Source organism: Chiloscyllium plagiosum, unplaced genomic scaffold (assembly GCF_037043375.1).
Source record: "Chiloscyllium plagiosum isolate Xiang-an unplaced genomic scaffold, Cpla_swu_hap1 HiC_scaffold_1, whole genome shotgun sequence".
In the NCBI taxonomy this organism is placed as follows: domain Eukaryota; kingdom Metazoa; phylum Chordata; class Chondrichthyes; order Orectolobiformes; family Hemiscylliidae; genus Chiloscyllium; species Chiloscyllium plagiosum.
In genome coordinates, this window is record NW_028270139.1 from 38,568,802 (window position 1) to 38,593,267 (window position 24,466).

At 39.8% G+C, this 24,466-nt stretch overlaps 1 protein-coding gene across 8 annotated transcripts in view; it reads left to right on the plus strand.

The window, feature by feature from the left end:
- Positions 1-20,790, plus strand: part of ptpn13 (protein tyrosine phosphatase non-receptor type 13) — a 265,898-nt gene extending 245,108 nt beyond the window's left edge. For all 8 annotated transcript variants that reach the window (XM_043695917.2, XM_087985860.1, XM_087985855.1 and 5 more), the window contains 6 exons: positions 474-622; positions 1,905-1,995; positions 6,782-7,119; positions 8,962-9,177; positions 17,504-17,566; positions 20,041-20,790. In XM_043695917.2, coding sequence (XP_043551852.2) covers positions 474-622; positions 1,905-1,995; positions 6,782-7,119; positions 8,962-9,177; positions 17,504-17,566; positions 20,041-20,127 — 944 coding nt within the window. In that variant the 3' untranslated portion in view covers positions 20,128-20,790. The remainder of the gene's footprint in view (positions 1-473; positions 623-1,904; positions 1,996-6,781; positions 7,120-8,961; positions 9,178-17,503; positions 17,567-20,040) is intronic.
- Positions 20,791-24,466: the final 3,676 nt, after the last annotated feature.

The window sequence follows — 24,466 nt, forward strand, 5'->3', positions numbered from 1 at the left end:
TAATTTGATTCAGAAAAGTTAAATAAAGAAAATAAAACTTGAAAAACAAGAAAGAAGAATGCAGCCGGTCACGCAAGATGGAGCGGACAGGCTAGGAGCCCGAACACCATCTCCCCTGCCACCTCCACCATCTTGCCAAAAATGTATCTAACCCAAATAAGACAAGTAGTAGAGGAGAAGTTGAGCATGGTCTCAAACTCTCTATAGCTGGCAAAATAAGCATGTAATTTGATGTATACATGTCCAGGTGTATAATTGAACTTATTAAACACATAAATTTTAAATTATTATAAAAGAAATTATTCTGCTGCATCCTTAAGACCTGCACACACATTGTGAAAACAAAGTTTTGATTTGAGCTCCAGTTTAACTATAATCCTTCTGTGTCTGCATGACAGACTAATAATGGTGTATTTTGTTTTATTGACTTACTGGACTATTTTGAGTTGATCTGTTTTTTTTAACTTTTGTAGACGAATGGCCAATAACTAAAGAGAAGCTTGCTACGCTTTCTGTTGTAAAGGTGCCCCTTGCAAGTCAGTACACAGGCTCCAAACTGGACGCCATTGTTAAAACATTACACAGATTGCTAGATCAGCAGATTCCATCGCAGGAGTTTGAGGTACGTACTAAAATTAAGTGTGTAACAAACTCAGAATACTGGAGAAAACAGAAGATCTGTCAGCATCTGTAGATAGAGAAACAGAATTAACATTTCAAGTTCAGTCTGACTCTTATTCAAAACTGAGGATTCAGAAATTAAAAGATATTCGGCTGTTACTTAATGTAGCTGTCACTAAAATTAACTGTTTTGCTGCATTGTTTAAAAGTCATGGTTACAGTAGAGTTGCTCTGTATACTTTGTTGTGCCCAAAATAAACCCTCCTCTCACCTGTGATACTAATGTCGAAATAATCTGTGCATTTGAACGTTTGCACATATTTTGTTAGTGTGGATTCCTGCAAAACTTAGTTTCATTCCAGTTGCAGAAGAGTAGCAGATGATTTGGTTGAAACATTTAAGATCCTGAGACGTCTTCACAGGATTGATGTGGAAAGGATATTCCACCTGTGGGAGAATCTAAACAACTATTTAAAAGGAATCTCTCATTTAAGACTGAGATCAGAATATTTTTCTCACAGAAGAACATACGTCTCTAGAACTATTCCTCCAAAGACAGTGGAAGCAGAGTGCTTTAATAGTTTTAAGGCAGCGGTGACAGATTCTTGATCAGCAAGGGTCGATAGTTTATCAGGGGTAGGCAGGAATGTGAAATAATTAGTTCGGCCATCGTCTTATTGAATGGTAATGTAACGTAAGGGGCTTAGTGGCCTATTCCCATTCCTAATTCATATAATTTCACTTCGCTTGTGCCAGTGCACAGTGTACAGTACGCCTCACTCATATATCAGCTTGGATTCTTTGAATGAAAAGTGATGTATCCAGCTCGCTGTCATTTAATCTGACCCAGCATCAGCTGGAGAGTAACCATCCTGTTTAGCGCAGAGAAATTATCTCATGATTTTACTCTCCCCCATGACCCTCTTTGTCTTTTTGATCTCTCCTATCTTTTACCCTATCACAGACCATTCCTTCTGTTTATCCGTATGCAGTGCACCTCCCCGCCCCCACCTCATCCTCTACTGTAATTTGAAACTATTTGTCCTTTCATCTGAAGTGAAAAAGTTAGAAATACATCACCCAAACTTTTGACCCATCTTCTATTTCCACAGATGCTGCATCACCTGCAGAATATCTCCAATCTTTTCTGTTTTTAATTCAGAGGTCCAATATTTGCAGTATTTTGCTTTTGATTATTCTTCATAATTTATAATACAATGCACATAATAATGTTTTGCACAAGCTGCAGTTCTTCTAGATTAATCATGTATATATTTTAACAGCATCTACAAGATCTGAAACCATTGGATGAATGTTTAATTGGACAAACAAAAGATAATCGGAGGAAAAACAGATATAAAAACATACTGCCATGTAAGTACTAAGCTGCAAGTTTTCTTTTAGTTAGATGCATTCATTTTATTTATGTGGGTTGCTGAAGCCTCTTCAGGGGTGCTGTGTCCAGTTCTGGTTGCTCTGTTACAGGAAGGCTATTGTTAAGCTGGAGAGGGTTCAGAAGGGATTTTCCAGGATGTTGCGGTGAATAGCGGGTTTGAGTTATGAAGAGAGGCGAGATAAGCTGGGACGTTTTTTCACTGGAGTGTAGGAGGTTGAGGGATGACCTTATAGAAGTTTATAAAATCATGAAGGGCATAGATCAGGTGAATGACAGGTAAGTTTTCCCCAGAGTGGGGGATTTAAAGACAAGGGAGCATATTTTTAAGATGAGAGGAGAAAGATTTTTAAAAGACATGACAAGCAGTTTGTTTTACACAATGGTTCGTGTGTGGAATAAACTTCCAGAGGAAGTGGTGCATGAGGGTACAGTTACACCATTCAAAAGATGGTTGAATAAGTACTTGAATAAGAAATGGTTAGAGAGATACGGGCCAAATACAAGCAGGAGGGACTAGTTTAGTTTGGGATTATGGTCGGCATGGTTGGACCAAAGGGCCTGTTTCTGTGTTTTATGACTCTATAATTGAACATTTTTACAACAATCACAAGACTGTATAATTATCACTTTAAACACAATAAAGCTGTTAGATCTCTAAGCATGCCAAACTAAAACTGACAAGAAGAAATTCTCGAAAAACTCTTTAAAAGCTGACAGTGCAGAAAAACAAAAATAAGTTGCGCTAATTTTAATTTATTTGCAATGTTCAAATGAAAGAAGAAATTTATAGAAATAATGTGGTATAGAACAAAAATAATTTCTCCAGTCCTCCTTTGTATTCATAATAAAAATGAAATATTTTCTTGACACCTAACACTTAGAAGGGATAGGCAAAAATAAGGAAAGAGAGTTAAGTCTGTCAATACAGGATGGGAAAAAGATAGTGGGGGATGAATCGAGTGGGATCAGTTTGAGATGAGCTAGTAAACAGCAATAGGCAGAAAGCTTAGTTGGAGTTGTGCATCTGCTCATTTAACCATGGTTATAGTTTAGGGTCCATATAATTATGCAGTAATTATGGAGACATTAAGCATCCTATGAACTGAGTAAACCAGATTTGAGTAACAGTGTAAAAACAGAAAGAACTGCAGATGCTGGAAATCAGGAACAAAAACAGAAATTGCCGGAAAGACTATGCAGATCTGGCAGCAGATATGGAGAGAAATCAGAGTTAACATTTTGGGTTTTAGATTAGATTAGATTGGATTCCCTACATGGCTTGGAAAAGGTGGATGCTAGGAAATTGTTTCCGTTAGACGAGGAGACTAGGACCCGTGGACACAGCCTTAGAATTAGAGGGGGTCATTTCAGAACAGAAATGCAGAGACATTTCTTCAGCCAGAGAGTGGTGGGCCTGTGGAATTCATTGCCACGGAGTGCAGTGGAAGCCGGGACGCTAAATGTCTTCAAGGCCGAGATTGATAGATTCTTGTTGTCTAGAGGAATTAAGGGCTACGGGGAGAACGCTGGTAAGTGGAGCTGAAATGCGCATCAGCCATGATTGAATGGCGGAGTGGACTCGATGGGCCGAATGGCCTTACTTCCACTCCTATGTCTTATGGTCTTATAGTGTGGAAACAGGCCCTTCGGCCCAACCAGTCCACACCGACCCACCGAAGAGGATCCCACACACACCCATTTCCCTCTGACTAATTGACCCAACACTATGGGGCAGTTTAGCATGGCTAATTCACCTGACCTGCACATCTTTTGGGTTGTGGGAGGAAACCGGAGCACCCGGAGGAAACCCACGCAGACACAGGGAGAATGTGCAAACTCCACACAGACAGTCACCCGAGGATGGAATCAAACCTGCGACCTTGCTGCTGTGAGGCAGCAGTGCTAACAACTGAGCCACTGTGACTCTTCTTCAGAACTTGACTTATAGTATGACAGGAGAAAGTGAGGTCTGCAGATGCTGGAGATCAAAGTTGAAACTTTATTGCTGGAACAGCACAGCAGGTCAGGCAGCATCCAGGGAACAGGAGATTCGACGTTTCGGGCACAGGCCCTTCCTGAAGAAGGGCCTGTGCCCGAAACGTCGAATCTCCTGTTCCCTGGATGCTGCCTGACCTGCTGTGCTGTTCCAGCAATAAAGTTTCAACTTATAGTATGACAGATCAGTTCTTTGAAACGGTATAAGATAGTTTTCTAGGTCAGTCTATCATGGATGAAGCTTAAAATGTTGTCAAACAGAGCGTAAACCTGAGGATTGGGAGCATTTTTAAATACAACCGAGAATGAGAATAAGTTAGCAAGAGATATTAATAGTTATGTAAATAGGAAGAGAATAATGAAAATAAATACAGGCAGTCCAGAAGCTGAGAGAGGTAAAATTAACAATGCAGCAGACATTAAATGAATATGTTGTACTTGTCTTTATCATTGAACACCCAGAAAAGTAATTCACGGACAGTGGGAATCCAAGGATCCAGCAGAACATAAAGCTGTAAGGAAACTGTTAAGCAAAGTAGTATGACTGAAGAAATTGATGGGACAAAGTGGCAAGAATTCTGGTAGACCAGGCAACTGTACTCCAGGGTTTTAAATGGAGCAGCTACACAGATAGTGGATGCATTGGTTTGATTTTCCCAAATTCCTTAGATTCTAGAACAGTTCCCTATGATTGGAAGGTGGCCAGTATAGCACCACTGATTAAGGAAAGAGGAAGAGAGAAAACTGGGAATTATATAGACCAGCAGGCTTGATATCAGTAGAAACAACACTAGAATCAATTAGTAAGAACATGCAGCAGGACTCTTAGAAAATCATAGCATGATTAGGCAGAATCACATGGATTTATGAAAGGGAAATAGTGTTTGACAAATCTCTGAATTTTTTGAGCATGTGACTAGTAAGTTGGATAATGAGGAACAGTGGATTTAGTTTATTTGGAATTTCATAAGGCATTCAACATGGTGTAACACAAAAGACTATTATAAAAAATTAGGAATCACGTGTTTGGAGATAAAATGTTAGAATGGATTAATAATGGCCAGTAAACGTAGGGAGAGCCAGACTAACTAGAACTCTTTTTCATTAGGTTGGCTGACTTAATTAGCTGCATACTTGGGCCTGAACTCTCTTCAATTTATGTTATAGGTTAGATGAAGGAACTGAGTGTAATATATTCAAGTTTGCCGACAGAAGTAAATTATGCAGGAAAGTAAACAATGAAGAGGACATGCAGGGGCGGTGCAGGGATATAAAGAGTATGGTCGAGTTGTTGGGACTATGAATACAATATGGCAAAATATGAAGATATCCACTTTTGGGAGGAAGACATAAACAATGTCTTTTGAATGATGGGAAACTGGAAGATGTATGCATTCAGAGGTGCATAAATGTGTTTGTACTAGAATCACTGAAAATTAAGATGGTGAAACATTAAGAATTTAGGAAGGCAAGTATATTGGTTTTTATTACAAAGAAATTGGAATATCAATGAAGATCTTGCTGCAGTTGTACAGGACTTTATTGAGGCCATACCTGGAGCAATGTGTGCAGTTTTCATTTCCTTGTCGAAGGAAGGATCTTGTCCGAAAAGTGCAATAAAGGTTCATGAAGCTCGCTGCTGAAATGTGTGATTGCCTTATGAGGAGAGATAGCATTGACTAGACCGTTACATACTCTGGATTTGGAAAAACAAGAGTTGACCAATTAAAACGTAATTTTTTTTTATGGGTCTTGACAGGGTGGCTACTGAGGACTTAGTTCCTTGATTAGGGAAGCTGGAACACAGATCTGATATTATAAGAAATCTCTTAATTGAGCAGCTTGTGAATCATTAGTATTTTCTAACCCAAAGATCTGTCAGTGTTCAAGTGTTCTCATGACAAAGATCACTAGATGTTTGGACTGAAGCGAATTGAGGGATATGAGATAATGGAATACGGAGTTGAAGCAGAAGGTCAACCATAACCTTAATAAATGGCAGAGCAGATACGAACAGGCAAAGGCCAATCAGGTTCTTATTTCTACTGTTCTTAACAAATTTAGACAGCACTGACTGTATTATAAGGTCAGTGCACTGTTTCATTCATTTAAACCAGGAAGCAAGTGGAGGACAGTATTTAATTGATAACAGTGGCAACGCTTTTGCACCAGTTTGAAAGACAAGATCTCCCAGTTGGACATCACTAGTTTTAGGCATACCATAGCATGACTGTCTGTGCTTCTTAGATGGTAGAAACGTCTTGAATTCGCCAAATGGATAAATAGTATGTAATGTTTCATGACCTGAGTTATTGCAAGATTATCTCTGGAAGTTGGGATAATTCTTCAAATTATATTGTCTCACTTGTGATACAAAAGTTACTGCATACACACTTGCTAACATTTCTGAGGTTAGGCATAAACTCAATGTTTTGTTTAACATCTCATCTTCCTTCCCCCGCCCCCCCAATACAGGCACCAAGCTCTTGTCAGTTTCCTTCCTCTTCCTATCTCCACCACTATTCACAGAACGGCTGCTTTTAAAGTTCATGATAATTATTTAATTTCCAAGTAAAAGGAAGCAAGTAGAGGATAGTATTAATTTATAACTGTGGCAGTATTTTTGCACCACTTTGTAATACAAGATTTCCGATAATTTTCTACTGCTTAGTATGAAATCTTTACTCCCAGTTCTATATTCAAATAAATATAATTAAGCCATTGATAGATGCAAGCGATGGAAATTAATTCATTACTTGTTACTTGCAGATGATGGCACACGGGTTCCTATTGGAGAAGAGCATGAATACATTAATGCCAGCTTTATAAAAATACCAGTCGATAAGCATGACTACATATATATTGCATGTCAAGGACCTCTACCTCATACACTGGCGGATTTTTGGCAGATGGTTTGGGAGCAAGAGTCGAACGTCATTGCCATGATGACTCTCGAAGTCGAAGGGGGCAAAGTCAAATGTCAAAGATATTGGCCAGAACATCAGGGAAAATCAATAATAATTAACAACAAGATTAAGATAATCCTTCAACGTTGTCAGTCACTGGAAGAATTTATTATTCGAAAAATTGAGATGATTAACCTACAGGTTTGTGTGAATAGACCAGCCAAATGTTTTGGTGCAATTGGTCTATTTTGCCAGCAGATACTATGTAATAGAGTGCTCAAATGTATAATTATTTGCATTTTCATGTCACAACGTTGTCTAGGCTGTCAGAGAGGGAACAAATGTCCAGCATGCCATTTCTGTGCATCCAGTGCTGACTGAACAGAGCATAGGCTATGGACATAAATAAAATGGAAAAAGACATTCCTTACCTGCTGCCTCATTTTCCCGCAGTGTCTAGGGATGTTCATTTGGAAAAGCAGATGGAAGAAGTAGGTCTAAGATTCTTTGCAAGGCCTTTTCTCACCAGAGAGGGGTACTCCTTCTCCCAAGTGGGACTCTACAAGAAGAGTTGTAGTGATAGACCAAGGAACTAATGACCAGTGAATCCAGCATCAGTGGAAGGGAAGTTATTAAAGAAAATAGTGAAAGAGAAAATTAATCTCCATTTAGGGAGGCATGGGTTTGATCTGAGAGAATCAGTATTTGCTTTGACAGAAGTAGGTAATGTCAAACAAATCTGGTGGATTTTTTTTTAAAGAGATGACCAAATGTTTGGATGAGTATAGGGAAGTTGATGCAGTTTATTTGGAATTTAGTAAGCCCTTTGACCAGGTCCCACATGGGAAACTGATAAATAAGGTAAAGATTCTTGGGAGCTCAGGTAACTTGGCAAGATGGATCCAAGGTTGGTTTTGTGGTAGTGGGCAGAGGATAGTGTAGAAAACTATTCATGTGACTGGAGCCCAGAATGCAGTGGGTCCTGTACTGTTTGTACATAAATGATGTAGATTATAACATGGAGGGGAGGATGACAAATAAATTTGAAATGACACAAAGATTGGCTCGGTGATTGACAGCAAAGAGGAAGGTATTGGTTATGGGAAGATATAGACATATTGGACTGATCAGTGACATATGGAATTTAATCTTGATAAATATGAGTGGATGCACTTTGGAAGAAGGAACAAGACAAGGGAGTACTTAATGAATGGCAAGACGCGAGGAAGCTCAAAGATACACATTAATGGATGTAGGTTTGCTCGCTGAGCTGGAATTTCCGTCTTCAGACATTTTGTCACCATTCTAGTTAACTTCATCAGTGAGTCTCTGGATGAAGCATTGGTGGCATGGCCTGCTTTCTGTTTGTGTGTGTTTAGGTTTCCTTGCGTTGGTAATGTCATTTCCTGTTCTTCTCAGGGGATGGTAAATGGAATCCAAGTCAATGTGTTTGTTGATAGAGTTTGTTGGAATGCCATGCGTCTAGGAATTCTTGTGTGTGTCTCTGTTTGGCTTGTCCTGAGATGGACGTGTTGTCCCAGTCAAAGTGGTGTCGTTCCTTATCTGTTTGTACATCTAGTCTAGACTATAGTATATTTTTAGTGGTATAGACTTGATGGGCTGAAGGGCATCCTCTGTACACTCTGATTTTATGAGAGAGAAGCAGGTAAGACCCAAGATTAGGTTTTTTTTGTGTGTTTTTAAGGAGAGGTCAAGTTAAGGATTGACAGTAGAATTGGCATTATCCCTTTACTTGTTTCAAGTCAGCAACTAGTTTGCTTTCATATTTCACTTCCTGACCCATGTCTGATCATTTGACATTGCCATGAGGCAGGCTACCATCATCAGAAAGCTAGGGTTTTTACATGGGCTGAACTCTTAAAGACAGATATATTTAGATCATTACAATTACAGCAACCAGTTTCAGGATGCACAGGAAAATCAGCTTTCCCACCTCCATTTTGAGTATTTATTTGATTTTTCAGGACAGGAGATGTTTTGTGGTTAATTTCGCTGGATAAAATTATTCCTTTGTTTATACAGAGTGGCGAGTCACGACAAGTTACGCATTTGAACTTTACCGCCTGGCCAGACCATGGAACCCCGGACAAACCAGAACAATTAGTTGCCTTTCTCAGCTACATGAGACATATCAAACGTACTGGCTCCTTAATTGTCCACTGTAGTGCAGGAATTGGTCGTTCAGGGACACTCATTTGTCTAGATACAGTATTGACATTGATCAGCAAAGGACTTGATGTAAGTACTTCTGCTAAATTGTCATTTATGGTTTTTTTCTTAAATTGCTACTCCAGGGAAAAGTTGAGCACATAATCTAGGCTAGCCCATCAATGCATTGCTAAGAGCGGCCTGCATTGTTGGAAGTGTTATCTTTTAGGTGAGACACTTAACTAACTTTGTTTGGTCAGTTGGACATTGAAGACACCATAGCAGAGCAGTGTCCTGGCTAATATTTATTCTTGTTTCAGTAATTTGTAAAACAGATCATTGATCATTTACCTCATTTCTGTTTCTGAAATCTGGCAGTGTAGAAATTAGTTGCCATGCTCCGCTATATAATAGTTTAAAAGTAAGTAATTAACACTTTGAGATTTTCTGAGAAATGTAGAAGTTGCTGTATCAATGCAATTTCCATCTTCTTTCTATCAACTTTTGCTTGGCAAAAAACATCAGTACTGGATTATGTAAGAGCCAATTACTGCAGATCCTGGAGTTTGTACTGAAAACAACAAATGCTGGAAATCACAGCAGGTCAGGCAGCATCTGTGGAGAGAGAATGTTTTGAGTTTAGATGGCTCTTCATCAGGTCTAAGTTGTCTCGACACGAAACGCTAGCTTGCTGTCTCTGCTTGGATGCTGTCTGACCTACTGTGGTTTCCAGCATTTTCTGCTTTTAGTACCGAATTATGAACTTCCACCAGTTTGCATATGACAATCCACTCACATAGAAGAATCCTTAAACTCGAGCATTTTATGCAATGCAAAAAAAGTGAAAACTTGAAGCAATTTTGTTATTTGACACAACTGATCCCTTCAATTTACTTGCAAACTGCAAAATACTGGTAGAGAAATTTTGGGCTTGTGAGTAATGAGGTTGCGCTAAAATTATAAAAGCGAGGGTTAGGTCCAAAATCAAGTTAAAGATAACTAGTTGCACATTCATTAGAAATCACTACCAAAGTGTCTTAAACTTTTCATTCTTTTTCATGTGGTTGAAAGTTCACATTCTTTTGTGATATACTTCAGTGTTTGCTCTGAACGTTTTTTGCTGTTTTATTTGATGTGTAGCACCTTCAAACATTTTAACAAAGCCGCAGATACACACACCATCTTATTGGACCCTATTTGAATGGTCTGAGCCTTATACACATGCACAATTTGCAGAGACCATGAATGAATGTTCACCATAGGATGGACTTTGCTAGAATGTCTGGAAAACGGGATGGGACAGCAATAATTTGGGTCCCAGCTTCCTGCCAAAGAAACGTACTGTGGGGATTACATTTGCAACAAACCTTTGTAAAGCCTGCCACCATCATAAAAAGGTGCATGGGTTTCAAGAGATCTCACACCCAAGCCAAGATGCTGAGGACAGAGAATGTGAGCATTGCGATTACACTGAATAAGACAAGGGGCTGAACTTTATGATGGTCTGTCCCAAGTAGCCTCTCCTCACCAGTGTAAGGGAATGGGTGAGCCCACCTCAACATGATCAACATGCCTTGCAGCCATTTAATGTTATTGGCCTGTTAACTATCTTGAGCTGAGACTTTTCCTCCCACCTGGAAAGGATATTCCACCTCTGAAAACTGCCAGCCAATCAAATAGCCACTCAGAAATCTCAAATGGTGAGTGGATATTTGCCAGGAGCCAGGCATGAGGCAAGGTGCTCCACTTTGCAGCTCCCTGCCTTCCAGTCTAGCCCAAGGTGTACTTGCCTACTGTCAAGCAGGTGTAGGGATTTCCTGAGACTTAAAGCTGAAGCCATGGCTTAGACAAAACATTGGGTTCCTGGAATTCTTGTGAAACTTTTTGTAAGAAATAACTGGGGAATTTTGCTTCCAGGGAAGGGTGGATGGTTAAGGTCACCTGTGGCTTGGGTTCTTTTTATCAGCATTGCTGTTTATCAGGCTTCCTAGATCGCCACTCCAATGGCTCCTGACAATGGTAACCTGTGCTAACCAAGCTCGTAGGGTCATTGGAACTTGGAGGTACTGACTTCTGAGCTAGGGAAGGTTCAGCCAGGATTCAGTTCCAACCACTTTCCTGGACTGTGCAGATGTAGATATCAGATAGTGTCAATCATGGCTCAGTTGTTAACACTTTTACCTCTGAGTCAGAAGATTATAGGAGTATGTGTCATCCCAGTGCCTTGAGCACAAAATTTAGAAAAACTCCTCATTGCAATATTGATGAATGTCTCGCTGCCAGTGGTGGCATTTTTTGAATTAGACATTGAATTGTCTGCTATCTCATATCCTACCACACTATTTTGCAAGATGGTCATCCTGGCTCATCTTTATCCTTTAATCAATATATCAAAATCTGATACACTGGGGTCACTGTGGAAAAAGAGTGGATCTTGAAAAAAGTACAGCAGGTCAAGCAGCATCAGAGGGGAAAGAGAGTCAACATTTCAGGTCAGAACATTTCATTAGGACTGTTCATTGTCACGTGGTTTTTGGGGGTTTACGTGATGCAGATTAGCTGCTGTGCCTCCTACATTACACAGTCACTACACTTCAAAAAAAACCGAAAGATCTGCAGTTGCTGGAAATCAGACATAAAATCAGAAACCTGAAGAAGGGCCACTGGATCTGAAACTTTAACTCTGCTTTCTCTCCACAGATGCTGCAGGATCTGCTGAGTTTCTCCAGCAATTTCTGTTTTTACTACACTTCAAATATAGCTAAGCTGTAACATATTTTTTGACCTGACGTTACGAAGGATGCTATATAAAGGCAGAGTTATCTCAGAGCAGGATCTGTGGTGCTCTGTTATGTACCCTCAAAATTGTTTGTTGACATTCACTGCCTAGCCTTTTGTATGGAGCTGGGCCCTGTGTATGAGTACACATATATTTTTGAAGCCTGCAATACTACAACAATACTGTAAAAATAAAAAATAAATATGAGGAAATAGTGAGGAACAAAATTGGAAGCATAAAGAAAAACATGATATAACTTCTGTTTTTAATTTAGTGCTTACACCTGTAGAAAACATGTTTCATCTTGTATCTGGAGCTACACAGCATGTTTTGATTAGAACTGGTCTTTGAGACTTTCTTGTCTGCTTCAAAAAGGGCTTGCTGATCCAGCTGGTGTATATACATGATGCACTGATGCTTACGTTCAGCAGCAAGAGGCATTCTTCCAACAGAAATGAAAATCAAACCAGTTTATTATTATTTGACCAAACAAACAAATTTTACTGCTGACTTTGGATTTTTAACTTTCAACAGTTTGTAACTGGGAGAGCAGGTTTTAGCAGTTTTAAGCTGTGGGGACTTATGGTGCAATGGGGAGAGCAACAAATTCAGCACTTTAAATTCCTGCCACATAAAATAAAAACGTGAAGCCTTCACTCATGACCACAGTTTCATGAAATAACCTACAATTTCTTAAAATGGTCAGAAATTTTTTTTTTTTCCTTGCCGTAATTCCAGTAATTTCTTTGTTCCATTCATCACTTGCCTCCCTGGGTGTAATAAAGTGATATATTGCGATTTCTGTGCAAACCTCAATATACTTTATATTGGAAAAGTTGCAACTTGCAACTTACTTTCTGACAGTTAATTGAATAGAAATAAGAACAAGGTTTGCACGTAGTTGAGGTACTTTCCCAACTATTATCTGCCACAGAAAGCGGTTGAAGCCTAAACATTGAATGATTTCATGAAGGAGATAGATATAGAGTTACAAATCACACAACACCAGGTTATAGTCCAACAGGTTTAATTGGAAGCATTAGCTTTCAGAGCACCGCTCCTTCATCAGGTGGTTGGACCTGTTAAACCTGTTGGACTATAACCTGGTGTTGTATGATTTGAAATTTTGTACATCCCAGTCCAACACCAGCATCTCCAAATCATGAGATAGGTATAGTTCTTGTGGTGAAAAGAATCAGATAATATGGAGAGAAAGCAGGAATAAGGTGCAGAATTGGACAATCAGCTGCTACTGTACTGAGTAACACAACAAGCTCCAAAAAGCTGAATGGCTTACTCCAGCTTCTTTTTTCTGTGTACCTGTGTGTTAATGACTTGGATGATGGATGTGAATGTACTGTTGCCAAGTTTGCGAATAACCCAAAAATAGGTAGGATGACAACATCTGCAATGGGATGTAGGTCTGATGCGTTAGTGGGTAAAAACTTGGCAGATGGAACATAATAGGGGAATATGAGAGGTTATGGGAAGAATAGGAGAGTTGAATGTTGTTTAAATGCAGAAAGGCTGCAGAAAGCTACAGCACAGAGCAATTTGGAATTCATTGTGCATGAATCACCAAAATCTAACAGCCAAATTCAATGTGTAATAGAGAAGGCAAATAGCAAGTTGGCCTTTACTTCAAAGGGAATGGATTATAAAAACAATGAGATCTTGCTAAAGTTATACCAGTTTATTACTGTACAACTGGTCAAACTGCAGCTTGGATTGTGAGAATGGTTTTGGTTCCCTTATCTAAGGAAAGATGTTGGCATTGGAGGCTGTCCAGAGAAGGTTCTTCAGGTTGATTCTGGGTAGAGAGGGCTAGCTGAGTAGGTTTGCTCTGTACAATTAGTGTTCAGAAGAATTAAAGACAACATACAAAATTTTTAGGGGGCTTGATGGGGTAGATGAAGAGAGGTAATTCCCCCCTATTTAGAAGAGTCTAGAACCAAAGGGTTCTCAGAGTAAGGGTCACCCATTTAAAACAGAGATGAGGAAGAATTTCTTCTTTTGAGACAGTCCCAAATCAGTGGAATTCTTTACAGCAAAGGACTGTAAAAGGTGGGTCATGAAGTACATTCATAGACACATTTATAATCAGCCAGGGGATCAAAGCTTATGTGGATAAGACAGGAAAGTGGGATTGATGATTAACAGGTCAACCATGATCTCATTGAATGGCAGAGTTACATCAGTGGTTGAATAGTTTACTTCTGCTCCTGTGTTTTATGGTGAAAGTAATAGAGTTGAAAGAAACAGAAAAGATGGCTGTATTACTGTTAATAGATGGATAATTCATTTGTGAGCCAGGCTGATTATAGAAGTGGAGAAGACACAAACAGGGTAAGAGAATGAGCGGAGACTAATGGCTTACATGAATGGTAGTCAAAAATCTTCTATAACCATTAAATCATAAAGACTAGTAAGAAGAGAGTTGGAGCTGATTAGGGGCCAATCAAAAACGTATATATGGAGTTGGAAGGCTTGCTGAGTTGCTTAACTGACTCATTTGCATGTGTCTTTAACAAGGAGGACAATGTCCAAGTCATAGTAAAATAGCAGGTAATTGTGATTAGTATGAGCTAATCAAAGTAGAAGTTATTAGAAAAGTTGCTAAAAACCGATAAATAACCAGGATGCTGAAGTTCATAAGAATGGAAATTGCGGAGCAACTGGCCATAATCTTCTCAATCCTCCTCGAATGTAGTGCCAGAGGACAGGAGAATTTCAAGTGCTACCCTTATTCAAAAATGATTTAAAAGGCATCTGGATGGATATATGAATAGGAAGGATTTAGAGGAAAATGGGCCAAATAGGACTTGATTTACTTAGGATATCTGGTCAGCATGGACAGGTTGGACCGAAGGGTCTCTTTCCATGCTGTATACCTCAATCACTTTGTAAACTAAGTAACTACGGACTAGGCAATTCAACTTTAATGATGGGAAAGTTTTTAGAAGTGATAATCCGGAACACAGTTAGCAGTCACTTGAGCATGTTCTCTGTGTAGATTAATTAAAGCCAGCATAGTTATCAATGGTAATTCATGTTTTTTTTTGTACATGGGAAATGGGCATCACTGGTAAAGCCAGCAGTTATTACCTATTCTTAACTGCACCAATATACCTTTTTTTGATAAGGTAACAGAAATGCTTGGAGTGAATGCAATTGGTATGGTGTATTTCCACTTCCGAAAGGCATTTGATAAACTACCCAAAAAAAGGTGAAGCCCAGTGAATAAAGACAGTGGCAGCATGATGCAAAGTTGGCCAAGTGACAGGAAATGGAAAGGAATGTTGAATTCTTGTGATGACCTAGAATTGGGTGTAGAGGGAAGTTAACCTGAGACAGATATTCATGGCGTTCAAGAGGGCATTGCTGGCCTGGTGGAATGGGTGGACATGTGACAAGTAAAATTTAAAACCGAAAACTAAAAAATGGTACATTTAGCCTGAGAAGAGGCATAATAACGTAGAGCAGTTCTGTAGGAGGTGCAGAAACACTCAGGAAAACAACTTGTTGAAGATTGTTGAGGCATTTGAGGAGGTGGTTGAAAAGGCACATCAGACCCTGGGCTTTCCAAATAGAAGCACTACTGGCAATAGCAAAGAAGCTATAAAGAAGCTTTTATAAAACATTGTAAAGTGCCATGTCCAGAATTATACACAAAGATTGTGAAGTCCTTGAGAGGGAATTTGGGAATATTTCCAAGGATGGGGGATTTCAGTTGCATGGTTCGCGTGGAGAAGCTGGAGTTGGTTTTCCTGAGGAGAAGAAAAGGTGAGAAGATTTGATGTTCAAAATCATAAGGGGCCGTGGCAGATCATCATTGATCTAAGGTGATTTGCAAAAGAACTAATGGGAAAACCAGAAAAGCATTTTTGCGCAATGAATGCTTAGCATCTGAAATGCACTGTGGGAGTACTGAGGAGAAAAAGAGAAATGCAGGGCTCCTGAGTAAGGGTCGGCTAGTAAAGTGACTTCTCCAGATATTAGCCAGGATACATACAACACTGTGAACAGCTTGTTCTTGTGCTGTACCCAGTATACGATTTTATGAAATTCTCAGCCTTAATTCAAAATTGTTTTGTTGTGTGGCAATTCCGAACTTGAATTCAACAGGAAAGGTTTAATTATACTATAAAACAGAAGATTTATTTTCAGTCTGCAGCTTCCATCAAAATAATGAATAATGTCTGTATCCTAACTCTCACTTAATCCCAGTCAACCATGATCTCACACTGACTACAATGTATTGGTCCCAGTTCAGCAAAGTCTTGATTTTTAAAATGCTCATCCTTGTTTACAGATTTCTGTCAGGGCTCATCTCTCCTTTATTCTGAAACCTCCACCAGCACTACAACCTCTTGAGATATCAATGCTCATCCATATCTAGTCTTTTGAATTTGCATGATTTTACTTGTTTGAGCATTGATGATACTGCTTTCAACTTTGTAGATCCTACACCCTGGAATTCATCAATAAACCTCTCCATCTCTAAGTCCCCCTCTCTCCATCTGTAACTCCTTTTCCTTTTAAGATTTTCCGTTAGACCTGCCTCTTCAACCCAGCTGGAGAAAGTGAGGTCTGCAGATGCTGGAGATCAGAGCTGAAAATGTGTTGCTGGAACAGCGCAGCCGGTCAGGCAGCATTCAGGGAACAGGAGAATTGACGTTTCGGGCATAAGGGCTTCCTGAAGAAGGGCTTATGCCCGAAACGTCGATTCTCCTGTTCCCTGGATGCTGCCTGACCTGCTGCGCTTTTCCAGCAACACACTTTCAGCTCTTCAACCCAGCTATTGATCAATCATAATATCACTTTGTGCCTCAGAGTCAAATTGTGTTAGATAATCTCTCATGGTAAGTGTTTTTAGGATGTTTTCTTACATTCAAAAACACTAACTTAATATTATTTTGATGTCATGTTATTATGAAATGCATTTCAGCAGCTAGGGCTGCATTATAGAAATGGACCTAAAAGCAATACCTGTACTTGTGCAGTTTCGTTTTTGAAATGCAAATAATGAAAATCACAGGATAAATTAGTTTTACCATACAGCGCACATGTTAACAGAAAGTAAAGATTTCTATCATTTTGTTATCCGTAAAGATTAAGGAAAACTGAGAAAAGACAGTAGATGCACCTTTTGATTTCTCTCTACCTTACAGTATCTGTTATACTGAGTCAGTTGCATTTTGTGAAATCTAGTTTTGAACAATGGCTTGGATTTATTGCCCTTGGTTTGAAATGGTGTAAGGAATTTTGGTCAGTTTTCATTTTATTTCAAATAACACTATAATACAAGGTCGCTAGTTTGCCTCTTGGGTATGCCCATGGATTTGTGCTTCTAATCAAGTTTTTAATAATATATTGAATGGCTAAAACAAAAAACCTGTCAATTGTTCTGACCGTACATGAAGAATGGTAGCTTGACTGATGCAAAGGAGGGTTATTTTCACAGATGGAATGGAAAGCTAATGTAAATTAGAGAGAGTAGCATGAAAGAGTTGAATAGTAATGCTCCCTTTTATTAGATTTTTGTTGGTTTGAAACCTCTGTGTTGCAGAGTTCTAATCACATTTGTTCTGTTGGATTGCTACTCACTTTGCAACTCTTCCTTTTGTCTGCCAACAGTTTGACATTTCTCACATTGTTGAAACTATGAGATGCCAGCGATATGGGATGATCCAGACTGAGGTGAGTTTTCAGGAAGATAAAATCTGTTTAATTGCTAAGTGGAAATTGTCCTTTATTGCTGCCGTCTAGGCTGGTGAAATCACTTAAAGGATACAAGTACACACCAAGTTTTGAGGAAGTGTGCAGCAGAGTTCTGCTCTGGTCACTTTACAGTACTGTACATTATTTACATTGAATGATATTCTTGTGTGGACAAAAGAACAAAAAGTACTTTCCAGTTATAATGTTTCTTTTCTGTTAAGTCCGCATAAAATCCTACTAGCAAAATCTGAAAACAAAAACCCAAAGTGCTAGAGATCAGAGAAGTTGGAGTATTTGCATATTGCTGGGGGGCGGGGGGAGAGTGGAAGTGGGGTATTCTAATTCCACTGGATGCAAAAAGTAGTAAATGTTCCAGTATGAGGCAGGGGCATATGTGCAGACTGGGGAGAATGTGTAAACTCCACCCAGTCACCCAAGGCTGAAATTGAACCTGGGAACCTGACGCTTTGAGGCACCAGTGCTAATCACTGAGCCAAGTTATTACATCAGTTATTTAATTTTATTTCTCCAAACTGGTTGTTACCTATGTACAGGTAATTTCATAAATTTTACAAGCCCCGTCACCTCACAGCCATTCCACTGAAAAAAGATATAGAAATTATGGAGGTGGCGCAAGAACCATTTCCAAGGATAGAAGAAATGTGGACTAACAGGTTACGTATCTTCCTTGGTAATAGAACTCTGAGAGGTGTCCTGATAAAAGTCGAAACTTATAAAAAGTTTTGATCGAGTAGGCATAACAAGAATGTTTCCACTTGAAGGAAAGAATATAACTGGAGCCTAACAATATAAAATACGCACCAAGAAATCAAATAGTCAATTTCAAAGAAGCACCTTTACTCAGAGTGGAAGCAATGGATGATTGAATGAATAGCATATATACATTTTTTAAAATTCATTCACAGGATGACCGTGTCACTGGCTAGGCTGGCATTAATTGCCCATAAGAGTCATCCATAATGCTGTGGGTCTGGAGTCACATGAATGCCACACCATATAAGGATGGCAGCTTCCTTCCCTAAAAGACATTGGTTAACCAGATGGGAGTTTCTAACAATCGACATCAGATTCGTGCTTGTCATTAAACTCTTAATTCCAGATTTTCATTGAATTCACATTCCACCATCTGTTATGGCAGTATTCAAACCCGGCTCCTGGAGGATTACCTGAGACTTTGGATGAACAGTCATGAGATAATACCGCTAGGCCATCGCTTCTGCTGGGAGAAGCGAGACAAACGTATGAAGGAGAAAGGAATGGATAATTGAGGAAAGTTAGGAGCAGGCTCAAGTGTAGCCTGGTTAGACTTGTTGAGACCTGTTATAGGTCCTATGTAAGACACATTTTAAGGTGTTTTGGTTTATTATAAAGTTCTGTACTTGATAAACTCATGAGCACGGTTATACTAAAAAGGCTATTATGAATTTATAACAGTCCAACTTAAAAATGCAGACTATAATTATCATGACACCAGGTTATAGTCTAGCAGGTTTATTTAAAATCATAAGCTTTCAGAGCACTGCTCCATCATCAGCTGACTTTGAAAGCTTGTGATTTTAAGTAAACCTGTTGAACTATAACCTAGTGACTTCTGACTTTGTCCACCTCAGTCCAACACCGGCATCTCCACACTATAATTATCCACAGTAATGTATTCAGTTCTGTCACTGCTTTTCATTAACAGTTTTATGAAGTTGGTGGTAGATGGGGCATTACATGCTTTACTGTTTGCATGTTTTCCATCTTTCAGAAGAGATGTTAAAACAAGGTTCCCTATGCTCTCTTAGGTGAATGTAAAATATCCCATGACACTACTTTGAAGAGGAGGGGAAGTATTATCCCTGATAGCCTACCTGATATTTACCGGTAGCTCAGTAGTTTGGACAGCTGATTGGTGATGCAGCGTGGCACCAAAAGTGGGAAGCCAATTCCCATACTGGCTGAATTTGCTTTTTCAACTTTGCCACTCACCTGAGGTGTAGAGTCCCTTAGGTTAAATTCGCCACCAGTCATGTCTCTCTAATGAGGGAGTAACCCATTTGTCTTCTGGGAACTTCTAGCAACTTTACCTTTACCTCTTAATTAATAGCACTTAAACAAATGTTTGCTGTATTTTCAGTTTTGATGAAGGGTCACTAGACCTGAAATGTTAACCTAACGTCTCTCCACAGATACTGCCAGAGCTGCTGAGATTTTCCAGCAATATCTGTTTCAGTTTAATTTTTTTTTATTTGCTGTTTGTGGGAGTTTTCTGTACATACGTTTTTGTCATGTTTACTGGATTGCAATAGTGAATACACTGAAGTATTTTATTACCTGTGAAATGCTTTGGGATGTTTTGTGGTCTTAAAAGGAGTTAAGTAAATGCAAGTCCTTTTTTGTTTAAACGTAATGATGCTGTGTTCAACAAAGTTTTATGTTCCTGTATGCAGGCTCAGTATATATTCTGCTATCAAGTCATCCTATATATTCTGACACAACTTCAACTGAAGGAGAAAGAAACAGCAAAGGCACAATGAACACTTTCAAATGGTTTGTAACTAGAACAGGACTACAGCAATAAAAAGCTGCTTTTGCCAGCAAGAAACCAGCCTTATTCTCCGGATGCACGAAAACTTTGTCTTTGTGTTCAAAGTATTGTAACAGAAATGTCTTTTTAAAACAAAAACTTGCAGGACAAAAATGAGAAATTAAGCAAGACCTTATCAAAAGCTGGTTATTGTGTAGTTTGCATCTGTTGTAAGTTGGAAATTGGAACACCTGTTCAATCAATATGACTTATGCAAATATTGAACTGTGGTAATATTTAAGAATTTGTGACAACTGCATTTAAAACAATTGCTGACCATTTACAAATACATTCAGTCAGATTGCAATATTTGTTTTTTTATTACTATACCACTGTATAGTCCCAAATGAAATCAGTATTGATTTTATACCTTTCAGATTATTGACAATGGTAGCAAATGGTTCCCTGTATAATATATAATTTTTAAATTTGTTTTCATCTTTACCATTTCTTGTACATAGTTAACTTTAAGAAATTTATCCAGATATATCTAAACATATTAACTGGATGCTCCAAAATTGTAAATAAAATGTGGAATTGCCCCAATGAGGGGTCTTTCTTGTGAAAAGTATAACTTGTAATTCTGTTTTTCTCTAATATTATATTTGCCTAAAAAGAATTTGAATTTCTTTCTCGTCATATTTGTAGTTTGCATATAATGTAGGTACATTGAACAGAGAATAAGATGGGAGATTGTTCTTTTTAAAATGAAGTTAAAAATCACACAACACCAGGTTGTAGTCCAAGTACTAGCTTTCGGAACGCTGCTTCTTCGTCAGGTAGCTGTGGAGCAGGATCATAAGACACAGAATTTATATCAAAAGATTACAGTGTCATGCATGCAACTGATAGGATATATTGAACAGACCTAGATTGCTGTTAAGTCTTCCATCTTTTAAAATGGGTTGCAGGTTTTGATACATTAGTATGTAAATCCCAGAACTTCTTTCAAATCACATTCTTGAGATAACATAAGGTCTTATAAGAAAAGTGACATCTTAGCTCGGACAACACATTAAAGGTGTGAGGTTAGAGTCTTATGATCCTGCTCCACAGTTACCTGATGAAGGAGCAGAGTTCTGAAAGCTAGTGCTTCCAAATAAACCTGTTGGACTATTAACCTGGTGCTGTGTGATTTTTAACTTTGTCCACCCCAATCCAACACTGGCACCTCCATATCATTTTTAAAATGACTAATTTGTTTGTCTTTGCAGTCTAAGTTCAAATATTGACAATTCTATTCACAGCGCTACACTTATCATAGAATTCCTACATTGTGGAAGCAGGCCTTTCGGCCCATGGAGTCCGTACCAACCCTTCAAAGAGCATCCCAACCAGACCCAACTCTTCCCCTATCCCTGTAATTCTGCATTTGCCCATGATAAATCCAGCTAGCCTGCACATCCCTGAACATTACTGGGCAATTTAGCATGGCCAGTCCACCCAACCTGTATATGTTTGGACTGTGGGCAGAAACCCACGCAGACACGGGGAGAATGTGCAAACTCCACACGGATAGTCACCAGACAGTGGAATCAAATACAGGTCCCTGGTGCTGTGAGGCAGCAATGCTAGTCACTGTGCCACTCTCTGTCTTTTATCCTCTGCCTGTTGTATACAGCTATGTGTAAGAAATGCTGATGGAAGCAGACCCAATTCTAGCACAAATATTGTACTTAAGTATGATTGCACCAGTATCTCCAGCTGCAGAGACAACTGCAGGGAATACCTGTTTAGCTTTTTTTACTGCTGGGATAGAGCAACATTGTTCATGTCATATATTCTCATATTTTCTGGTCACTGTTAGCTTGTAGCATGTTGCATACTAACAATGGCCTGGATTTTACGACCACTGGTGAAGCAAGGGATGCCTTGCTGAAGCACCTAGCAGTCCATGTTGTGAGAATTTTAACTCTACCACTACACAATTGATTGCAATGGTGATTCCCAGAGTCAGTGGAGTGCTACAGGAATCAGTATCAAGGCCAGAATTATTGACAATATATAGTTATGACTTAGATGAGAGATATAAATGTACTATAGCCAAGTTTGCAGATGAGAAAAGAAAATAAGGTGGGAAGGCAAGTGGTGAGGATGACAGCGTCTGCAGAGGAATTATAGGAAGGTTAAGCAAATGGGCAAAAACTTGGCTGGTGGAATATAGTGTGGGACAATGTGAAGGTATGCAGTTTGACAGGAAATACTGGGAAGCTGAATGTTATTAAAATGGAGAAAGACTGCAGAAAGCTACAGAAGAATGATTTGTGAATGAATCACAAAAAGCCAGCAAGTTCAGCAGGTAACAGGAAAGGCAAATTAAGTATTGGCCTTTATTTCAAAGGAAATGAAGTATATAAATAGGGACATTTTGCTGAAACCACCCAAGGCACTTAGGTTAGATTACTTACAGTGTGAAAACAGGCCCTTCGGCCCAACAAGTCCACACTGACCCGCCGAAGCGCAACCCACCCAGACCCATTCCCCTACATTTACCCCTTCACCTAACACTATGGGCAATTTAGCATGGCCAATTCACCTAACCTGTACATTTTTGGATTGTGGGAGGAAACCGGAGCACCCAGAGGAAACCCGCGCACTTGTCAGATGGCAGCTGGAATATTGTGGACAGTTTTTGGGCCCTCACCTAAGGAAAGATACTGGCATTGGAGGCAGTCCAGAAAACATTTACTAAGTTGGTACCAAGTATGGTGGTAGAGGTGTGGAGAGAGGTTGAATAGGATGAGCTTGTATTCATTGAAATTTAGAAGAATGAAAGTCAAACTTATCAAAACAAATAAGGTAATGACAGAGCTTGACAGGGTAAGTTCCAATGATTGTTGTTCCCATGTGGGAGAGTCTAGGACCAGAGGGGATAAGAGGTGGCCCATTTAAGACATAGGTTAGGGGAACTTCTTCTCTGAGAGTAATGAATTTGTGAAATTCTTTACTGCAAAGTTGGATTGTTAAGTATATTCAAGGTTGAGGGAAGGGAATCAAGAGTTATGGGGAAAAGGCAGGAAAGTGGAATTGAGGATTATCAGTTCAGCCATGAGCTCATTGAAATGCAGGGCAAACACAATGGGCTGAATGGCCTATTTCTGCTGCCACGTCCTATGGTCTTTTTGTGTTTTCACCACATCAAACACACTGCTTCTGCCCCCTGACCACCATGGTTTACATCACTTCCTTTGGTGAGGTCACTAATGATGCCATGACCACACCCACTTGAGACAGTCTCTGCCCCCAATCCCAACGCCAGCCCTGCCATGTTTTTACCAAAACACTTGACCTCCCCCTCACTGAGGATGAACGATCAGTATTCAGTAAAGGTCTCACCTTCATCTCACTATGCTCTTGGGTCAACAAATTCCACATGCATTGCAACATTAAACTTTTCTTCCGCCGCCTCCGCATTACTTTTTCCATCGGGTCACCCACCCACCCACCCTTTGAGGACCCCTTCCACTTCAAACATACTCCATCCACTTGGACACCCCATGCTGGTCTGTTACCCAGCTTCGATCTCTTCATCTCCAATTGCAGCCCTGACATTGACCGCCTCAACCTGTCCAATCTCTCACCCTCACAAAGCGCAGCCCTCCACTCCAACCCCAACTCCCAACCAAACCAACAGATGGGGTGGGGGGGGGCGGGATGGCATGCAGTGGTAGTTTGTCACACCAACCTCTACACTGCTGCAGGCAGGTGCCAACTCATCGATAGCCCCTTCCACTGCCCCCTCAACCATGACCTCATCTCCCATCACCAAAGCATCATCTCCCAGATCATCCACAACCTCATCCCCTCAAGGGATCTCCCACCAATGGCCTCCAACCTCTTGGTCCGGGTGCCTTGCACTATCTGGTTCTACCTCCTACCCAAAATTCACAAACCTGACTGCCTCGATTTACCCATCATCACCGCCTGTACCTGCTCCACCAAACGTATCTCCACATATCTTGGCACTGTTATGTCCCCCTTGATCCAGGATCTCCCCACATACATTCGGGACACTACCCACGCCTTCCACCTCCTCCATGACGTTCAGTTCCCCAACCCCTAACGCTTCATCTTCACCATGGACATCCAGTCCCTGCACACATCCATCCACCAGGGCAAAGGCCTCCAAGCCCTCTGTTTCTTCCTCTCCCACCTCACAACCAGTACCCTTCCACTGACACATTTATTCAATTTGCAGAACTAGTCCTCACCCTCAACAACTTTTCCTTTACAATCTTCCCACTTCCTCCAGACCAAAGGGGTAGCCATGGGGTCCCACATGGGCCCCA